At 44.7% G+C, this 21,102-nt stretch overlaps 1 protein-coding gene across 1 annotated transcript in view; it reads left to right on the top strand.

The window, feature by feature from the left end:
• The window catches only part of PIGG (phosphatidylinositol glycan anchor biosynthesis class G (EMM blood group)), a 75,300-nt gene extending 54,479 nt beyond the window's left edge, over positions 1-20,821 (top strand). The window contains exon 13 of the mRNA XM_088537520.1: positions 20,592-20,821. Coding sequence (XP_088393646.1) covers positions 20,592-20,817 — 226 coding nt within the window. The 3' untranslated portion in view covers positions 20,818-20,821. The remainder of the gene's footprint in view (positions 1-20,591) is intronic.
• The last annotated feature ends 281 nt before the right edge of the window (positions 20,822-21,102 follow it).

Below are 21,102 nucleotides of genomic sequence, written 5' to 3'. Positions count from 1 at the left end.
TTTGGCATTATGGGCAGGTAGATTTGCCAAATGTTGCTTACATAAAGTAGTTTATTAAACATAATATACACATAGGCTTATTGGATCAATAAACAGAGCAAACAGCTATGATGCTAGGCTGGACTTCTTCAGGCAGAAATTTCGGGCCTGCTGATAAATAAACCAGTGTTTATTCAAATAATACTGTTGATTTAGGCAAGATCTGTACTCTAGAAGAACAGAGAGAGGCTCTGAAGGACTTTTTAAGAAGAGGCTAAATTATATCCTCTGTGAGTGAACTTCCAGCCACGCTTTTTATTGTAATGAAATGAATCTGTACCATGAGCACTGCCCGCCTCGAGATCCAGCTGCGCACGCGCACCGGAGCTTGTCACTGTTGTGCTGGTGATAACACTTCTCCTAATCCTGCCTTCAGCAAGAGAAGCTGGGTCACTAACAGCCCCAGCGAGCAGCCTCCGCTCGTCTGCCTGAGTGTTCCAGGCCTGAGGAATTGGAAAATGTTAATACACGATTAATAGGGCTGGTAATGGGTTGGCAGTGACCTCTTCTAAGGTAAAGCATATATCTGTGCTCAGCTTTGGGTTAGTTTGCTGAAGTGGTGTCCTTGGAGCACTCCACGCTGAAATGATAACCCAGTTTCAGACAGCCATCTATTACTTATTTGCTTCAAAAGTTATCCTTACATATAGACAGCCATAAGTTCTTCTGCTAACCAGCAGCTGCTTGTGCCATAAAGAAGGCCCTTTTCTTTGTCTCACACATCCCACCTCTCGCACCTTCCCTCTGCATCACACGCTCTTTCCCCCTCTGTATCCCCCCAGCCGGTGCTATTTTCTGTGCTGATTCTCTCATGCACCGCCCCTCCTCCTCCTTTTTTGTGCTGTCCCGCTCCATTTCCCTATCCTGTGCTGTCCTGCGTTATCTCTTGCATGCGTTGCCGCTCCATAATAGGCTTTCTGTCTCCCGAGTGCCCTTTCTGTCTCTTGCTTTCTCTCCCCAGTCGCCCTTTTCCTCTCTTGCCCTTGTTTGTGCTGTCCCGCTCCTTCGCATCTGCTTTTGCCTGCACACACTTCCCCTCTCTCTGGTGCTTTTTCTCTCTTTCTCGTTTGTGCTTTTCCTCTGTCTTTCCTCCCTCCCTGTGACTTGCATTTCTTCAGCCTAGCAGACTGTCCCCTATATCTCTCACATTTTCTGTGTCTTTCTCCTGTTCTTTCCATGTTCCTCTCTTCCACATTTGGGATTTCCCTCTCTTTTATGCACTTCCCTCTCTGTTTCTCTCTCTTCTTTCTGTGTACTCCTCTTCCCTCTCTGCTTACCTCTCTCCCTTGCATGTGATCTTTCCCTCCTCCTTGCTTGTATCCCTCCTGTGTAGAAGCCTCTATTTCCCCTGCACTTCCTGTCATGTAAGTACTTTTCCTCTCTCCCTCAATTCTACTTGTGGGATTTCCCTCTCTCTCCCTCTCTTGTGCTTTCCCCTTCTCCAAATCTTTTGTACTTTTCCTCTTTTGTTTGCTTTCTCCTGTGCTTCCCCTCTTTCTCTTCCTTTCTCTTGCTCTTCCATGCGTATGCTTTCTCTCCTGCTTTTGCACACTTTGCCTCTTCCTCTTGCATGCTTTCCCGTCGTTTTGTATGTGCCGTCCCTTTCTCTCATTTGCACTTTCTCTCTCATGCACTTTTCCTCTCGCATTTTCCCTGCTTTCTGTTTGACTTTCCTGCCCTCCCATGCTTTCCTATGCTCCCGGTCTTGCATGTTTCCCTCTATAACTTTTTCACTTCTGCTTTCCTGCCTCTCCTGTGGTTTGTTCTGTGTGCTATCCTTCTTCAGCCCAGCCCTTCTTCTTTTCCTCTCTGTCCCCTTTTGCCCCTGGTCATGTTGGTTTCCCCTCACTGTTGCATGTTTTCTGTGTTTTTTGCCCTTTTCTGTCTCAGGCTCTTTGCCTCGTGCTTATCCTTTTATGCCATCTCATGTCCTCTCTGTTGGTCTCTCTCTCTTGATCTCTCAAACCTTCCCCCTCTTTCTTGCATCTATTTTCCTTCTTGCACTTTTCATCTCTCCTGTTTTCCCTCCTTCTCCCATGCCCTTTCCCTCTCTCTTGCTGAGCTTTTTCTCTCTCATGCTATTTTCCAGTGTCCTGCACTGTCTCTCTCCTTTTGATGCTTTCCATCATTCTTTTGCTGTCGTGCTTCCCTGCCACCCATTTTCCCTCTCTTTCCTCTCCCATCCTTTCCCTCTTTGTCTCACGTGCCTCTATCTCACATACTCTCCATATGTCTCACATGCTGTCCCTTTCTCCTTCGCATGTTTCCCTTGCTCTTTTTGTCTGTCGCGGGAGCTCTTTTCCTGTCTCACTTGATCCTTCTCTCTTGTGTGCATTTTCTGTCTCTCTTGCATGCTTTCCTTCCTACTTCCTCATGCCTTCTCCCTCCTGTTGTTTCTCTTTTTCCTGTTCTTCCCGCTCACCAGTTTTAGAGCTTCCCTCTTGTGTGAACTGTCCCGCTCTTGTGTGTTCCTCCTCCTTCTCTCTCATGATTTCTCTCTTGCCATTTCACACAGCTTCTCTGTCCACCCTGTACATGCATTTCCCGTATCTCTCGTGTATTTCTCCTTTCTGTTGCACTCTTTCACATTCGTAGTCTCTCAGCAGTAGTCTCTCCTAGTTCAGCATGTGCTTTCTTTCTCCCATGTGCTTTCCCTCTGACTTGCTCATGCATTCTCTCTCTCTACTTCTTTCTCTTCCTCCCTCTGTCTTTTCCTTCCACATGCATTCTCTGTCTCTCTCACATGCATGCTTTACCTCTACGTTGCTTTGCAGGTTTTACCTTTCTGACATGCTTTCTGTCTTGTGCAGTTTGCCATTCTCTTTTCCTTTGCTTTTCCCTCTTGATCTCACACACTTGTCCCGTCTTGCACACTTCCCTCTGTTGTGCTCTTTTCCTCTTAGCCGCTTGTGCTTCCCCTCTCTCACCTGTCCCTGCCATGTCTCACTCCTTGCCTCTCTATTGCATGCTTTTTCCCGTTCTTGTGTCTTGTCCCTTCCCTGCTCACTCTTTCCCTGTTTCTTGAGCTTTCTCTCCTCTTCTTTGCTGTCGTGCAGCTTCCCTCCAGCACTCTCCCTCTTTTGAACTCTCTGGCTCTTGCATGCGCCTTCCTGCTGTCTCAGACATCCTTGCTCTTTCCATCTTCTCTGATCTCTTGGTCCTTCTCCCTCTTTTCTGTATGCTCCTTCTTTCATGTGCCCTTTACCCCTAATGCTCCTTCCCACTCGCTGTCTTGCGCTTTCCCTTTTTCTCATTTCCAACTGCATTTATTCCCCTTGGTTTCTCTCTGTCCTTTTCTCTCATGTTCTTTCCATCTCACTGTATCAAACGCTCTCTTTCATGTTTCCTTTCTCTCTCTCGCATGTGGGCTTTCTGCCTGTCATCTTTGCCCTTTCCCTGTCTCTTGCTCCTCCCCTGCTTTGTGCACTCCTTCCCTTGGGCACTTTTCATCTCTCCTGCACACTTTCCCTCTGCCTCCCCTGCAGTTCTCCTCGTCTGTGCCTGATGTTCCTGCCTCTGCCTCAGCTGTCGCCCTTTTCCATGCTCCTCCTTTCTGTCCTGGGCTCGCTCATGTCTTCTCTTGCACATTTCTCCTCTCTCACACATCTTGAACATCCTTATAATGTGTCTCACGCATGTTCTTCTTCTCTTTAGGGTATTTTCCTCTCAAGATGGAGATTTTTCCTGTCTCTCAAGCACTTTCCCTTTTGTTCACTTGCTCATTCTTTCTTTGCTTCTCTGTTATGCTCTCCCTCTTTGTTGAATCTCTTAAGACCTTCTTTTCAGTGTTAATTTTCTCCCTCTCTCCCTCTCTTACATATTTTATCTTGCACCCTTGTTTTGCCTGCAGATATTTTCCCTTTTTCATGTTTTCTCTCCAACATGCCTTTTTCCTTTCTCCCATGCGCTTTCCCATTTTTCACACTGTTTCTCTCTCCCAGGCATTTTTTTGTCTCACTTAGCATGTTTTTTCCCTCTCTTGCATGCACTTTCCTTTTCTCATGCTCTTTCTCTCACCCTTTTCTGTTTCTCATTTGCTTTTCCTCTTACTTTCTTACACTTTCTCTCCTGCATGCACCTTTACTTCTTTGCTGCGATGAGTTTGCTCTCTCTCATTTGCTTCCTCTTTTTCTTCTCTCCTGATATTCTCTCTTTCAGCTTCCCTCTCTATCTTTCATGCACTCTCTTGCCCTTTCTCTTGCACTCCTTCCCACTTGCTGTCTTACACTTTCTCTTTCCTCTGGGGCTTTTGATAACTCTCCTGCTGACTGGTTTGTCTTTATTTTTCTCCCTTTCCCTTCAGTTCTTTCCCTCTCTGTCACACACTTTTCCTCTCTCATGTTTCCATTTTCCCTGTGTGGACTTTCTGTGTGCCATCTGTGCTCTTTCTGTCTCTGCCTCTCTCTCCCAGTCTTTTGTGTCCTGTTGTGTACTTTTTGTCTTTGTCATATGCTTTCCATCTCTCCCTTAACATGACTTTCCTACTTTCCTCCTCCTTGCTCATGGTTTCTGCCTCCCTCTCCCTGTCCTCTTGCATGCTCCTTCTTACATCTTGGGCTTTTTTTTTCCCCTCTCCTACACTTTCTCATATGCTTAGTCTCAGCTTCTTGTGCACACTTCTCGTGTGTTTTCCTTCTTTGCACCATGTGTTCTCCCCTTCTGTGGGGCTGACGTGTTTTGCGTCTCTTGCACGTGCGTTCCAGCTCATTCTCTCTTACTCTCTTTCCTCTCTCTTGTTCCTTTTCTCTTTCTTGACTCTCTGGAGCCACTCCACTGTTATGCATGTATTTTTCCTCCCTCTCTCTTTCTCTCTCTTGCGCACTTATTCTCTTGCAGATGCTTCTCTTTCTGTAATGCAGTTTTCCTCTTCCCTCTTCCTTGATTTTTTCTAGTCATGCTTACTGGTGTTTCCATCTCTCCTAATTTTACGAGTTTCCTGGTTCTTTCCTCCACTTTTTCTCTTGCCCTTTCTGCCTCTCTTGCAGTGCCTGTTGCATTTCTTTAACACTCCTTTCCATCTGCTGTCTCAAACTTTCCTTCTCCCTCTTCCCCTTTCACACCCCTGCTGACTTATTCTCCCCATTTCTCTCTTCTTCTCCCTCTTTTTCTCTCACCTCTTGATCCTTTCTCTCTCTCTTTCCATATGAGCCTTTTTTTCCTGTTTCCTGCTGCTGATGACAAAGCTGGGAAGACGTCTCATCTGTGTTCTCTTCCTCTCTCTCTCACTTTTCCCCTCTCCTGTGCGCTCATTGCATCTCGCTCATGCTTTTTGTCCCTCTCACGTGCTTTCCCTGTCCTGCAGTTTACATTTGCCTCATTTCTGTTCTCAGTTTTCACTTCTCCCTCTCCTCCTCCATTTCTTTCCCTTGAACTATCCTCTCTTCCATGCTCTCTATCTTGTGCCTTCTCTTGCATGTTTTTTGTCTCTTACACTCACCTGCACCTTCTGCATGCCTCTGCTATCTTTTTCAGATATTTTCCTTATCTCTGTCTTGCATTTCCCACCACAGGGTGGATTTTTCCATCTCACTCTGGCACACTCTCCAGCGCATTGCCTTACTCATTGCCTCTTGCTCTTCTGCTCTTTGCCTTTCTTGAAACTCTCCGGCCCTTGCTTTCTTGCACTCATGTTTTCACACTGCCATGTGTTTTCCTCACACTTTCCCTTCATTAAATGCTGCCCCTTTTGTCACATGCATGCTTTCCCTTTCTGGTATTTTTTTCCCCTTTTCTCTTTCTCTGTCATGGCACTTTCCTTCTCTGTGTGTGTATTCCCAGGCATTTTCTCTGTCTTGCCTGTGTTTTCCATCTGTCACACACACTTTCCCTTTCAGGTGCTCTTTCTTTCACCATTTTCTCCTCTCTTTTATGCTTTTCCTCTTGCTTGCGCTTTCTCCCTTGCATCCATCTCTCGTCTCTCCCGTATGCGCCCTTTCCCTCTCCTCGAGCTTTCCCTCTGTGGTTCCTCCATTGGTGCACTTTCCCTCGCTTTGCAAGCATTTTCTTCCATCTCACACATGCTTTCTGTCTTTAGATTGCTTTTCTTGTCTGTCACGTGCTTTCCTTCTCTCCCTCCTGCTTTCCCTCTGTCATGCGCGTTCTCTCTTGCCTGTTCCCTTTCTGTCACTCTGTCACTTTCTGTTTCTCTGTTTTCCTCCTGTTTTGTTCTCTCCCTCTCTATCACATGTTCCTTCTATTTCTCGTTTCTTTCCCTCCCTTTCTCTCCCATGTGAGCTTTCTGTTCCTTTGTATCTGCTCCTCTCCTCTCTCACTGTCTTCACGTCTCTCCCCGTCGTTCTTGCACCGTGTGTGCTCTCTCACGTGCCTTCCGACGCCCTCATGTTCTCTCCTCTGCTTTCCCTCCTGCTTGCTCATGCTTCCCCGTGTGCTTCCCTCCAGAGCCCTTCATCTTCCTTTCACACTATCTCGTGAGCTCCTCCTCCTCCTGTTCTTTCTCTCTTGGCCTTTCTTTGTGCTTTCTGTGATGCCTCGTGTGCATCTCCTGCATGCTTCTCCTTTTTCAGTAATGTTTGTTTTCCTTCTCTGCCTTCTGCAGTTTCCCGCTTGGTGGTGGTAGCTTTTCCTGCCTCTCTTGCTCTGTTATGCACTTCCTCCACTATCATGCTTTTTCTTGTTCTCTCAGTCTTTCCCTATCACTTCTTGCTCATTCTCCCTCTCTTTCTGCTTGCTGGTTCTTTGCCTCTTTCTTAAATGTCTTTATGAGCCCCCCTTTTCTCTCGCATGTGTTTTCCCTTGGTATTGAATGATCTCACATGCATTTTTGTTGTCTTGCACATTTTCCTTCTCCCTCCCATTCTGTTTCCTTTGCTGTTTCATGCTGTCTTTCACTTTTATGTCTTGCTCAGTCTCTCTTTTTGATCTCCTGAATTTCCCTTTTTGTCTTTCGTGTGAACTTTCGTAGATGTTGTCTCTTATGTGCTTTCTTGCACACTTTCTGCTCCCCCATAGCCATTTCTTTCTCTCCTCTTTTTCTCTTTTACTTGCTTTTCCCCTCTCTCTTTTGTGGTCCTCTCTCATGTAGTTTTGCTCTACATACATGTGGTTTCTCCCTTTCGTGCTGCTTCTCGCTCTTCTCACTCTTCTCTCTCTTCTCAGTCTTTTCCTCCTGCTGTCTTTTTCTGGCACTGTAGTTTTCTCTGTTTCTTGCACACTTTTCCTCTCTCTGTTTTAGACTTTTTCTGTCTCTCATGTTCATGCTGTCCTACAGTCATGCTTTCTCTCACATTTGCATGTGCTCTTAAGAGCTTTTTGGCTCTTATAGGTACTTCTCTCTCTTTTGCATGCTTTTTCCCTCTCTTGGGCTTTCTGTCAGGCTTTACCTTTCTCTCACATGTATTTTCCCTCTTTTGAGAGTGTGCTCCCCTTCTCTTTTTGCTTTTCCTCTTCTCTGTGCCTGCCTTTTCTCTCATGCACACTTTCCTTCCCTCCTTGCTCTCTCTGGAGTGCTTTTGCTCCTACTGGCTCGTGCCTTCCCTTGTGTGCTTTTCTCTCTCCCGTCTTCTTTCCCTCTCTCATGTGCTTCCTATTTTTGTGTGCTTTCTTTCATACACTTTCTCTCCTTCTCTTTCCCCTGTAGCATGTATTTTCTCATGCTTTCTGTCTTGCTGTTGCATGCTTTCCCTCTTCCTCTCCTGCAGTCTCTCCCTCTCTCTCTCACACACATTTCTCTCTCTTGCAATTTCCTCAGGTGTTTTCTCTCTCTCTCTCCCACTCTTTCACTCTAACCTTTTCTCCTTGCTCTTCTGTATGCTTTCTCACACTCTCAGGCACTCTGTCATGAGCTTTCCCTCTCTCTCCCTCTTTTCTTTTTGCTCTCTTGCTTTTTCCTTCCTTCCTGCATTCTAGAATTTTATCTTTCTTGGGTGTGAGATTTCACACTCTTACATGGACTTTTATCCTGTCAGGAACTTTGCCCTGTCTAGTGATTTCCCTATGTCCCTTGCTCATGCTATTGCTTTTTCTCTCATGCTTTCCCCTCTCCCACACATGCTTTCCTATTTCTCTCATTTGTGTTTTCCCTCACCCTCCCACTTTTTTTGTGCTGTTTCCATTTCTTTTTCAAGCTTCCTCACTCTCTCTCCTAAGTAGTTTCCTTTTCTCTTGCATGCTCCTTCCCTGTCTTGTTGGTACTCGCTGCCCCAGGCTTTTCTTCCTGCACTTTTCCCCTCTCTGGCATCCATTTATTTCTCTCCCTCTCTCTCTGTCTCAGATGATGTCCCGCACTGTCTTGCACAGTTTCCCTTTCTCTTGCACAGTTTCCCCTGCACACTCTTTGCCTCTCCATCTCTTACATCTGATCGTTTCCCTTTCTCTTGTGTCACACTTTCCCTCTCTTTGTGTTAAACCTGCCCTCCCTCACATGCTCTTCAGCTTCCTCTCTGGTTTATTCCCTCTCTCTCTTGCTGTACCTCTTTTGCTTGTATTGACTTTCCCTCTTTGTAACACTGTCTTTATCTGTGTCGCATCATATCTGTGATGCCTAGTACGTCCCATTCCTTTCCTCATGTGAGGATATGCTTTCCCACCACTCTGACCTTGCTCCTTCCTTCTTTTTTAACTATCTAAAACATCCTGTCTCTCAATCATGCACTTCCCCTCTCCTGTGTACACACTTTTCCTCTCTCTCTGTCTCCATGTCTTGCAGTTTTCCGTGTCCTGCAGTTTCCCTGTCTTGCACATTGCCCTTTCCTCTCTAGTGCGCATGTGCTCTCCTCTCTTCTTGCACTTTCCCCATGTCTTTAGAGCACTTTCCCATTTCTCCTGCATGCTCCCCAGCCTGTGCATACTCATGTGCCCATCCCCTATCACTTTCTCTCCTGCATGCTTCTCGTCTTTACTCCTTTGCTTTTCCTCTCACATGCTTCCTTCTGCCTTGCTTTGCCCGTCTCTTTCCTTTGCTTGTTGTATTTCCTTCTGTTGATATTTCCATCTTACTCTTTTTCCCTGTACATCTCCTTCCCTCTTGCTTTCTGTGTTTTCACTTTATTTTCCTCTTGCTTTTCTTCCTGCTTGCTTTCTTTCCTGTGGTTCTACTGTCCTGCCATACACTCTCTCTTCCTCTCAATAACTCTTTCCATCTCTATCTTGCTCACTTTATTTTTCTCACTTTTTTCCACTGTTTCATTTGCATTTCCTCTCGCTCTCTTTTCCTATTCATCTACTTTCTGCCTGTCTCTGTTTCCCACTTTTTTTCTCTCTCACTTTTGGTCTTTTTCCTGCTTCTAATCCTGCTCCCCCAGCTCTCTCTCTCTAGTCTGTTCTTCTCACTCCCTTTCTCTCTGTCTCTCCTTCCCTCTGCCTGTTTCTTGTTTGCTCTCTATCTCTATTTCTCTCTACTCTCTCCATCCCTTTTCTTGTATGTTCCTTTCCTTTTCTCTGTCTGCTCCTCTGCCTGTCTTTGCCTCTATCTCTTTTCCTTCTTAGCTTTCCTTCCCACTTTCTTGCTCTTTCCCTTTCACTTGCTCTGTTTCCCAGTGCCTCTCCTACCAGCACATTCACTCCTTGTTTTGTTCCCTCTCTTTGCTGTATCTGGTGCACACTCTCTCCATCTCACTTTCTCTCTTTTCCTCTACCTTTCTTTACCTCTCATTCATTCCTTTACCCTTTTGCTCTCTTTATTCATAGCCTTTTCCCACCTTTCTTGCTCTCTTTCTGTATGCCTCCCTTTCACAAATGCTCTCTTTTCCTCGTGGTTTAATAGGGCAAGAAGGAGGTCCCAGGGAACCACAGGCTGGCCAGTCTCTCCTCAGTCCCTGGGAAGGTGTTGGAGCAGCTAATCCCGGATACCATTTCTAGTCCTATCACGGTGATCAGGAGTCAGCCTGCATTCATGAAGAGGAAGTCATGCTTAACCAACCTGGTAGTCTTCTACGATGGAATGACAGGCTGGGTGGATAAGGGGAGAGCAGTAGATTGTTGTCTACCTGAACTTCAAGGTTCTCAACACTGCTTCCTAACCTCCTCCTAGGCAAGCTGAGGAACCATGGGTTAGAGGAGCAGCGAGGTGCGCTGAAACCTGACTAAACGACAAAGCTCAGAAGGTTGTGGTCAGTGGCACAGAATCCGTTTGGAGGCCAGTGACTAGCAGGGTACACAGGGGTCGATACTGTGTTCAGCCCTGTTTAACATCTTCATCAGTGACCTGTGTGATGCGATACAATATACTGTAAGTTTGCAGGTGACAGAGCTGGGAGGAGTGTTGATGCACCAGAAGATTGTGTTGCCGTTCAGAAGGATCAGGAGACCAGAGAGGAACCTCATGAAGTTCGGTGAAGGGAAATGCAAAGTCCTGCACCCAGGAAAGAGTAACCCTGGGCACAAGCACTGGCTGGGGACTGACCTGCTGGAAAACAGCTCATCAGGAAAGGCCTTGGGTGGTCTGGCAGACAACAAGATGACCATGAACCAGCAAAGCACCCTTACAGCCAAGGAGTCGAACAGCATCATGGTCTGCACCAGAAATATCGTTGCCATCAGCCTGAGGAAGGTTGATTCTTCCAGTCTGCTCAGCTTAGTGAGGCTACATCTGGGCTTCCCAGCACAAGCGAGACATGAACAGACTGGAGCCAGTCCAGTGAAGGGCTGCAGTGGCAATTAAGGGACCAGAACATCTGTCGTATCAGGAGAGGACGAGAGAGCTGGCACTGCTCAGCTGGGAGAAGAGAAGCCTTGGAGTCAGTATGTGTCAGTATTGGAAGGGATGGTGTAGACAAGACAGAGACAGGCTCTTTTCAGTGGTACCCGGTGACAGGACAAGAGGCACTGGACACAAACTGAAACACAGGAAGGTCTGTCTGAACCTAAATAAGAACTTTTTTGCTGTGAAGGTGATGGAACAGTGGAACAAGTTGTCCAGAGAGGCTGTAGAGCCTCCATTCTTGGAGATACTCAGCAGCCGTCCGGAGAGGGTCCTGGGCAGCCTGCAGAGCTGACTTGCTGTAGTAGGTGGCGGGGTCTCCAGAGGTCCCTTCCTAGCTCAACCCTTCTGTCATTCTGTGATTCTCTTTCCATCTACCTCTCTTTCCCTCTCACTTGCCCTGTGCTCTTCTTCTGTCTTATGCCTTTCATCCCCTCTCACGCTGTTCTCCGCCATACTAGCTTTCTTTCCCCTTTGCTCACTCCCTTTTCCCATTGCTTGCTGTCTCTCATCCTTCCCTTCTTTCCTTCTCACTTGCTCTTTTCCTCTTTGCTTGTCTTTCTGCTCTTGCTCTTCTCCCTCTCAATTGCTTTTCCTCTTGCTGTCTTCCTTCCACGCGGTCTCTCTTGTTCACCCCTTGCCTCTCGTTCCCTCCTGCCTCTCCTACTCTGTCACTAGCTCTCTATCTCCCCTTCTCTTGTTTGCTTTCTTACTCACCTCTTAGCTCAAAGAAAACAAGCTTCCTTCTCCCTCTGTTTGCCTCTCCCTTTGTATCCCTTTCTGTCCACCTTGCTCCCTTTGTTCCTCTCTCACTGTTTCTCACTCTCACTCTTTGTCTCTCATCCTTTTTCCTTTTTCTCTTTCCCTTTTGCTCACTGTCCTCTCATCTCCTCCTCTTCTAGAGGAAGGAGATCTTCTCTTCGTCTTCTCTTTCCTTTGCATTCTTGATCCATTTCCCTGTTGTTCTTTCCCTCTGTCTCTCTCTCTTGTTCTGTTCCCCCCACTTTTCTGCCCCTCATTCTCCGTTCCAGTATCAGTCTCACTCTTTCCTGCTCCTCATTCTTCTCCCCCACTTTTACTCTTTCTTTTGCTTGGGTTCTCTTTTCTTCCCTTGCACTTTCTCCACCTCCCTGTTATGCTCACTCTTCCCCTCTTGCATACTCATTTTTCCCTTGCAGTCTTTCTCCCATTGATCTCTCTTGCCCTTGTGCCTTCGTTTTCCTGCATGCCTGCTTTCTCCTCCTTACATGCTCTCCTCCTCCTTGTGTCCCACCATACGTGAGCTGTTTCTTTACTTCTTGTGCTGTCCTTCACTTGCATGCTCATTCCTGTTCACTCTCACAGTGTTCACTCTCTTTGCCTCTTGTGTACTCAGTCTCTCATGCTCACTCTTTCCATGCTGTACTCTATCTCCCTCTGTCTCTTTCCTTCTCTCTCCTTGCTCTTTCCCTTCAATAGACTCTTTCTAGTGTGTGCATTTTCCCTGTCCCACACATGTGCTCTCCTTACCTACCTCCATCTCTCTCCTTCACTTTTGCTCACTCCTTCCCTTGTACACTTGCTATTTCCTTTATGTCTTTCCTTTTTTCAGCCCACACTCTTCTGCTTCCTTGCTATCTCACCTCTCTCTTGCTGTTTCTCTGCCAGATCTCTCTTCCCTATTCCTCTTTCTCTGTCCTTTTCTCCCTCTCTCTTTAGCCTGGTATCTCTCTCTTTCCCCTGCCATTTCCCTCTCTCTCTCTTTCATCCAGTCACTCTTTTTCTCCCTGCCCACTTGTTGTCTCTCTCTAGCCCTGACTCCTTCCCTCTCTCTCTAGGTCATTAGCTTTCTTTATTTATTCCTCCTCTCCTCCTCTTCTCCTCTCCTTCAAAAATGGCTCTACAGGCTTTATGCTAAAGATGAATATAGGTGCTCCTAATTATTTAACTTCATGTAAATTAGATGTAATTCCAACAGTCCTATAAACTTGCTAGAGAAATTTATCGCTTGCACCAAATAAGCCCCGTCTAGTCCCAGACGTGCATCGCATTTCTCCAGAAGGAATAATGAGTCCATGGAGAGGGATCCGCTGCACAATGCACCAAAGATAAACACGTGAAGAAAATTGAAAGTGGTGTTCTGAAGCGCTGCACGCAACATGCACAATCTACTCAGGAAATTTTTTCCTCTTTGGCTTCAGTACTTTTGATATTTCTTCAACATAATTCTGAAACAGAAATCTTCAAATTGAAGCATAGCAGCAACTTCTTTTCCTGCCTTACAAGTTGTAAGTAGATTTTCAATGGTGTTTATTACTGCTCAGGTTGGAACATGGTCATTTAGAAGGACACCTCTAGAAACAGAGACATGGATTTTTGCTTACATACCTTTTTCTTACAGAAATGTTATTAGATGTCAGACTGAGCTGTGTGCTGTTAATAGCCTTATCTTGCTGTGTCCCTGAATTGTTAAGGAATTGCTGATGTTCTGAAAAACATGACAAGAATTCAGACCACAGCCTATCCTCATGTTCAGGTGGAGATTTTAAAGCTATTTCCACGTCAGATGGTTATTGCTAGGCATGGTGGAATGTGAAATCGTCCTCATGGAAAACACTGCTGTGTCTTCTGATTGGCTTCTGATTGTCTACCCCGTGTAGTGATTTTCTTCCAGAAAATGTGATCTGTTTACGCTATTAGGTGAAACAATAGAGCAAGCAGAAGGACTTGGGCTGTTACCTGCTTTTCATGCCAAATTCTATTGGAACATTTATGTGACAGGTGAATATACCTGGCCCTGTTTCCTTATGGTCCAGTGTCTTGCAGCCGATGTGATTTTGCTTGTCCAGGACATAGGGTACGAGCAACCAAAACTCCGCAAGAATCTTTTGAGGCTTCAGAACTTGAGATCAGATTATGTTTTTTTGAAGTAATATCCTTCAGAAGAAGTAATCTCTTCAAGTGTGATTTGACAGTGGATTTTGAGACTATTTCAAAAGGCTGAAGTTGCTTTTGAATGATGGTAAATGGGAGAACTACAATAGAAATAATATGTTTTGAATTTTTATTCACACAAGCCATGTGGAATATACACTGGACTTTGTGCACAGCTGTTACTGTTAGTCTGGCAAGATCCAAGAACTTGCACGCGGACTGTGCTCTACACCTTAAAAAAATCCCCTCATTCTTGTGGAGCTGAGGCTGGTCTGCCTCAGGCACTGTCTGCCTAGCACAGCTCAAGCCCTGCTTTCCTCTTTCCCTGCTTTTTGCTCTGGTAGAGCTGGTCGAGGTGAGTTGTTCTTCTGGTTTGATCTGCAGCTTTTGGGTAGCGGGAATCATGCAAGCCCTCAAAAGGATGAGAAGTTCTGACCTGCATTAGAACAGAATTATTTGAGCTCTGCCTTGCAGGGTTTTTTTGTTTGTTTGTTTTTGTTTTTCATCCTTAGATTTCTGTCCTTCTCCGGGCTTTGCCCAACGTAGCTGACTTCTTGAGTCCGGTAGCTGTGGATAAGGCTGTATGATGGGACACTGTCCCTCTGCTGTTATCCAGGATTTTTCAGTCTTATTTTCTCACACTATTTCTTGAAATGCACAAATTCTTTTCAGTCATGCTCCTTGTATTGGGTGGTAAGAGTAATTTGAGGAGAGCTGTTACTTTAGCTAAGTCACAAGACTAGAAGTGGTTATTGTAATGGAAAAACACAAAGGGGAACTGATTGCACCCTCAGTCCATGGGAATGAACATTACTTAAATATTGTGTCTCCTTGCTGTAGAAGTGCCTTGTGACACTGTTTAGTCCTGTTAGACTCATATGTTCTGAACTGAATTCTAAACTGGATTTAATTAGATAACTGTGTACCAATTTGCATCTCTTCAAAGTCTGCCTGTACAGAACAATCTTTGGATGTAATTTTTTTTTACTCCTTTAGCTAAGATGATGAAAAAGAGCTTTTTGTTTTCAAAGGGGGTGGGAAAGCCTGCAGTTGCATCTTAATAGAAAATCAAGCTAAAAGTTTCCTTCCTATTGCCTGCATGTGTGATGCTGATATAAAATGCTTCAGGCTTTCTTATGCGGAAAGTCTTTAGAAACATTAACTGGATTTTGGAAGGAGACTTGCAGAAAAGTGCCTAATGCTGGGTGAAATAATTATAATTTGTCTTTTGCTTGTTAGGAATTGTAGTGATTTGGTTATACCCATTGCTTTGGGTGTCTGGGCCAGCTAGCCTGGTGTAACTTTGTTGGCTTTCTTGGAGCTGCAGGGAATAACGTTTGCTAAAGGTTAAGATGAAAGCAGCTTTATGGAAAGGTTTGTGACAGTGATAGCTTTTGTATATACTCATATATAAAATTTTGCATACTGAAGGCATAAGAAGTAACAGATACAGTCACTGCATACTTAGCAGTATTCCCATTTCCCAAGGTTGTATGTGAGGTAAAACATAACAAGAAAAGCACTCAAGATTTAATGCAAATCCTGGTTTTGAGCAAAGGTTGGGACTCATCCGTAGCCCCTGTGGCTTAAATGCAGCCAACTGATTCTGTGAGGTAAAGGTACCCATCAAAAAGGATGCACTTCAGTGCATCTCAGTGCACATGTCCGAAATCTCACTTTTTGAGTGAGGATCTTGTAATCAAGACAGCCTTTCTGGACTCTTGTTATTAGATGATTTGCTGCCTCTTGTTGACTTACTAAGATTATTATTGTACCTGCATTCTAAGATGTTTCCATGTTTGCCGATCACTTCGTTACAGAAGAAGTTAAAGAAGCTTCAGCTCATGTTCAAGCTCCTTGACGGGGAGGGAACCTAGAGTTTACATCCTAACGTGAAGTGCAGTTTAACTATCTCTTAACCTGCAAACCTGAAATAGACATAGATTTTTGAGGTTGTGCAGTGCTTTGTCTTTCCTGTAAGGGAAAGTGTTGACAGGTTCAGTGGATCTGAGAAGCAGAGAGCTTTAAATCTTTGAAAGTTAACTGGCAGAGGGCTAGTGCTTGGGTAAATCAGCATGTAGAGGGGAAGAATTGGATCCAGTGGGCAGACTTTAAGATTTGCTAGGATTTTAAAATGAATTTTGAGCCTTGACTACAGGTGCAGCTGGTTCCTGCCCTCCTTACATGATGCAGTAGCCGTTCAGAGCTCCTGCTCAGACTCTCTTGGAGGTGACAGCATAGTTGCCATCTGACATAAATCTTACCAGGCGGGCTCTTGGGAGTCCTCCGGAACAGCAGGTTGCTTCCCAGGGCTAAACTTGAATGAAGAAAGGAAAACAAGATCTGAAACCTAACTGATATGTGCCCCATGGCTTAGCTATTCCACACAGAGCTTTGTTCTGAGCAGTGATTAATGGTGGAGGTCAATGAGAAGCATCTACCTTTTCTGGATGCCTGATTCTTCATTCCCTTGACAGGAACTTCCCAGAGCAACTGATTATGCTCACAGCAAAAACAGACAAAACCATCCAGGTGATCCAAATCTTTCCACCCCTTGATGCTGAAATTAAAAGAATTGACATTTCAGGGCTTATTACCCTTTCAGAGCTAAGACTTTATGAGAACATGCTGTTCTTCAGGACATAATGCAATCCACTGTAACTTTTTAACTCAGAAATTGGCCTTTCTGGGATAATTTTAGCCTCTCCAACTTTCTTACTGACAAAAGAAACATAGATGAAAATTAGCAGTGGTCTCCAAGTTCCTTATTTTACATGGTTGCAGACTAGGCTGGCTATCCCCTTGTAGCTTGCTGACCGTGGCCCTTTTGACAAGGGCCTGTTTGTGAGGATGTGCTCTTAAAAGTTGTGGCCCTGTAGAATTAATGCAGGAATAATTGAAAAAGACCGTGATGACTGATAGTCTCTTCCAGGATTGATCATGTAAATTTCCAAAGGACTCTTGGCTCCTTTGGATCTGCTAAAAATATCAAGTCTTTTTTCATCACAGTGCGAGATTGCAAGCTACTGTCTAAAATAGCACTATAAGAATTATAGTAGGATGGAGTAAGACATGTGGGAAAGACATAGCAAATCCATCCTTGCTTGCTAAACTAATTTGATTTTGGATTAGATTTGAGGAATTTCTTGTAGATTACTAGTACTCTATAATGTCGCAGACATTTGGAGTGCTGCAGGGGTTTGTTTCTGATTGCAACCTTTTATTAATATATACATAGTTGATTAACAAAATGGCAACTATTTATTCAGAGAACACTAAACAGGGAGATCTTGCAAACTGAAATTACAGAAGAGTAGGAAGAAATTTATCTCTTCTTAGGGTTACTACATTTGCATATTTGAGTAAACATTTTTTACTATATTAATGCTAATCTGGACAGTGATATTCAGCACCAGCCTGAAGAGCAGAAATGTCAGAGTGATTAACTTTCATTGAAGGCTTTCAGCAGAGTTCACAGTGAAACCCTCCAGATAACACCTCTGCCTTCCCTTCCCTCAGGCTCCACAAAAATGATGACCCTGGGCTGTTCCTCACTCATATATATGCCTTTTTCTAAAATGTCCATTTGATTTGGGGGATCAAGGGTTACAGCAATGTCAAATGGTGAATTCTTTAAATTCCTTTTGGAAATGTCTCTAGGGCTGTCTCTGGAATTTTTTTTTTTTTTGCTTGTTTTTAGAATGAGAAACTCATGCTACCATCTGCCAAATATTCTGTATAAATGGGACGTAGACTTTCACAAGAAAAGAGTGATTTTGCTTTCATGTTTTTTGTGAATGTAGTCTCTTCATTTTATAGACCTTGGATTGTAGGTGTGTAACCCTTTTTGCTAGCATGTTAGAGGTAGGCATTGAGATGTGGAAGACTGATGACAAAACGTTGGCAGTTAAGATTTAGGGGATCCAAAGCAGCAGCAGACGCACTGATAGTACAGTTCCTTGGCCATCCTTTTCTTCCAAATACTCAGTTGAAATGAGTTTTTTCCTTCAAAGCTTCGTACTTTAGATTGTGCTTTAGACTCTGTGCTCTGGCCTCCCTCTGAACAGGGACTGTTCAGTGAGATGGATCTGCGTTTTCTTTGCCTCAGAAGTCTCTGAAGCCCTTGACCTTTCTGGATCTGGCAGTCTTCAGCATGGAAGGGAAGCACCGTTGGCGTTTATCTTGATATCTTCAGCACGGAAGTGAAGCACCGTTGGCGTGTATCTTGACATCTTCAGCACATTTTGGTTCCTCAGAGCCCACGGAGGTTGACTTACTCGGCGATCTCACCGTTGGAGGCTGGTTCTCCTTTCACTCCTGCGTTACAGGAGCTGGGGCCTGCGTAAGGCACTGGCTTTGTTACAGCATTCAAGCACTGTGTACAGTGGCATCCCTTTGATTCTGCTCTTCTTCAAATAGAAACAGGACTTCATTGCTGCAGGGACTGTTTAGGATGGGGTAGTTACAGCAGGATGTTTTGGATGGGATTTAGGACTAGGATGTTGCCTTAGCACCAGGATAACAGAGTAGCTTTAATTGCTTTTGCTCACCCATTCCAGCTCTGTTTCTGCAACAAGAGGGAAGTGAACTGTTACACTGTCTCTGAAATACACTGAATTATCATGCTATTAAACCCCCAAAGCAGTTTAGTTTGGATACAGTGTACTTCTCTTGCCTTCTGTTGTACTGCACTGCTGCATAATACCGTGAAGCTGCCCAGGTTTTCCTCTGCAGGTGGGTGGCAGTTTTTGAGAGACAAAGTGAGTGCTGGGACCTTTTTGAAGCAGAAGTATCGTACAAGTAGAAAATAGTTAATTATGGTTACTGTATCAGAATACAGCAGGAATTGTACCACTTACTGGCTTGAGGACTGTTTGCTAGTAATCATGATGCAAAATTACAGAATTTTAGCTGTAATAATAAAATTAGTTTTCAGTATACTGTAGTTCTGGTATGAAATGCCTACCTAATTATGTGTAATTAGACATGGATTCCACTCCAAATAATCTTCCAACCATTTTCTGCATAATTAGGGAAACAGCTTTTTGAAACATCTTAAAACTGTTAATCTTGAGTTAGAAGAGTTTTCACTCCATAAGGTACTACAAGTATTCTTAGGCAAACAAGAACTTAAGAAAGAGACATGGAATTAAAATTAAATTAAGAAAGCGCAGCTCCTGAAAGAGTTGAATGCATAACTTCATAAACTCTTTCATTACTCTCCTTTAAGTTTCTGTTGAAAATTGCACTGTGCTTAGTAACTGTGATAGATGTCCAGTGATTGATAGCCTTCATCTAGCTGATCGCTCAACAGCATTGTATTTTAGGAAAAGCCTTAAAAAATCGCTCACTCAACAGCCATTTCCTTTATGGGTTTTTTTTTTTCAGTTGTATCTCATACCTTCTACAAACACTGTTTTTAGGCATATCAGCTTGAATACAGCTAAGACTGAGTGCAGTGCAGTTTGCTTAAGTCAAGAAAATCACTTATTGAACATAAAGCTACACGAGCTCAGCGGGCTGCGATGGTTAAGCAGGAGAGGGGAGGAACCTCCAGTTCCCTCTCGGGGCACATTTTTCGTGGCAGAGCAGCTAGGGAAATGGTGTTCTGTGAATGAGCGTGTTTGTTTTGCAGACATTCGCACCGGCTGTTTGTTCTTCAGCTCTCCCTCCATGACTCTGTTGTTCTTCCTCCCGCTAAAGCCCTTGCAAATTTTGCTCTTGGCTCCACTGGAAAACAGGACTTGGTCATAACTATTTGGATTTGAAGAATAATAAATGTAGTGGTTTATGTGTAATGTCACATTCTGCAGCTTACTTAGTCATAAGTGACTAATTTACATCTCATAGAGGTGCCAGTCATCTTAAATTTTGTATTATTTGGAACAAAATCAAGATTAAAAATGGGGAGGAACAGCACGGACTCTCAGGTCAGGATTTCAGCGTAACTCACTTGCACTTTCTGCTGATACCTTCTTTGGGGTTCTTTGGGGTATTAATGATGGAAAATACTTTGAATGGAAGAGGAAAACACGTGTGTATCATTCCAGTGAGTTGGCTTTGCTCGTGTCTCTTGTATGCCCAAGCAGGAGTTGGAATTTGATGTAACTGAAGTTGCTGCTGGTTTGGTGCGGGGTGAAGGTGCACATGCCAACCTGGCATCGTTGTGAAGCAATTGGCACCTCCGAGGAGGGCAAACAACACAGTGCAGAGACCCCTTTCATTTCCATTGCCACTTGAATACCTGAAAACTGAAAGATTTGGACCCAAGTGGGTTACAGACAGGGAAGGCATTTCTTGCAATACCCAGCAATACTTCCTGCAGTACTTAGCCCCAGCTAGGCTAGTCGTGTGTTTCTGTGACTGGAATGTGATGGATTGCTCATGTAAACTTAGTATGGTGATCTCAGGGAGGACTGTGTTAAGGTCGCTTTGCAAAGTTTATTAGTAACACCATTCCTGTGTTGCTTTAACCGGTACCTTTGCTTTTGGACAGCAGTGTTCCTTGGCAAGTTCTGTGCCTTCATAAGGAGAGCAGACCCCACCTGACCATCCTTTAAACGGGCTAAACAGCTTTGTGAAGGTGCAGGGAAATCTGCCCTGCCTGCGACCATCCGGTCGCAGCGGAGAGGCCCTGCAAGGCTAAAAACAGATGGAACCTTCTTGAAATGGCTTAATGTAGGCTTTAATGATTGGAACAAAACATGCTGAAACACACAGCCCTCGGAGTTTGAGGTGAACTACTCGCTGCTGCTATTGCAGTGGCAATTGCTATGCAAATATGTGATGATCTTACATTTTAAGATATATGGATGTGGTAAGGGAAAGCTTTGTAAAATTACATCATTGCACCAGAAGAGGTTTTTCTTAAGGTGGAGGTCTGTGAAAATTCTGTGTGTTGTGAAATATGCTAAAAAGTGGAGAAATTATGATGTCTTTACTGTGCTGGGCTGCGAATGAGCTCCTCTGTCTTCGTTACCAGGAATTCGGCAGCAATGGGTCACGGCTGCTTCTGCTACGCTCTGGTACGCTCGGTCCCAGTCGCCGTCTACATCATTCTGGTCACCAGCCTGCGCCACCACCTGTTCATATGGAGCGTCTTCTCCCCAAAACTGCTCTACGAGGGGGTGCACGTGTTCATCACGGCCGCTGTCTGCTGGTTCTTCACCGCCATGGATCAGAACCGGTCTCGCAGAGCGCAGGACTGAACCTGAACCTGGACCTGAACCTGCTGCGCGCGGTCTGCGTCGCGGCGTGCGGTGCATCACTGCGGTGGGAAGAGGGAAGTAATGGTTGTAAACTGCCCCGTAGAGCTCGAAGCGTGACCTTGTTTGTTGTAGGCAATAGGCCGTAGGGTAGGGGGACTTGTCTTGTGTTACGCTCACTTCGCTTGAACATGCTGAATCGGAATAAGCTGGTTTTTATGAGTAACTTCTATTCCAAGCAGGCGATACAGCATTCACTGAACGACTGAGTCACAATATTACATGACA

The sequence above is a fragment of the Tinamus guttatus genome, unplaced genomic scaffold, assembly GCF_059628265.1.
Source record: "Tinamus guttatus ecotype Peru unplaced genomic scaffold, ASM5962826v1 Tinamus_guttatus_pri_ptg000803l, whole genome shotgun sequence".
Taxonomy (NCBI): domain Eukaryota; kingdom Metazoa; phylum Chordata; class Aves; order Tinamiformes; family Tinamidae; genus Tinamus; species Tinamus guttatus.
Note: the sequence above shows the minus strand (reverse complement) of the source record. Positions and strands in the feature narration are given on the sequence as shown.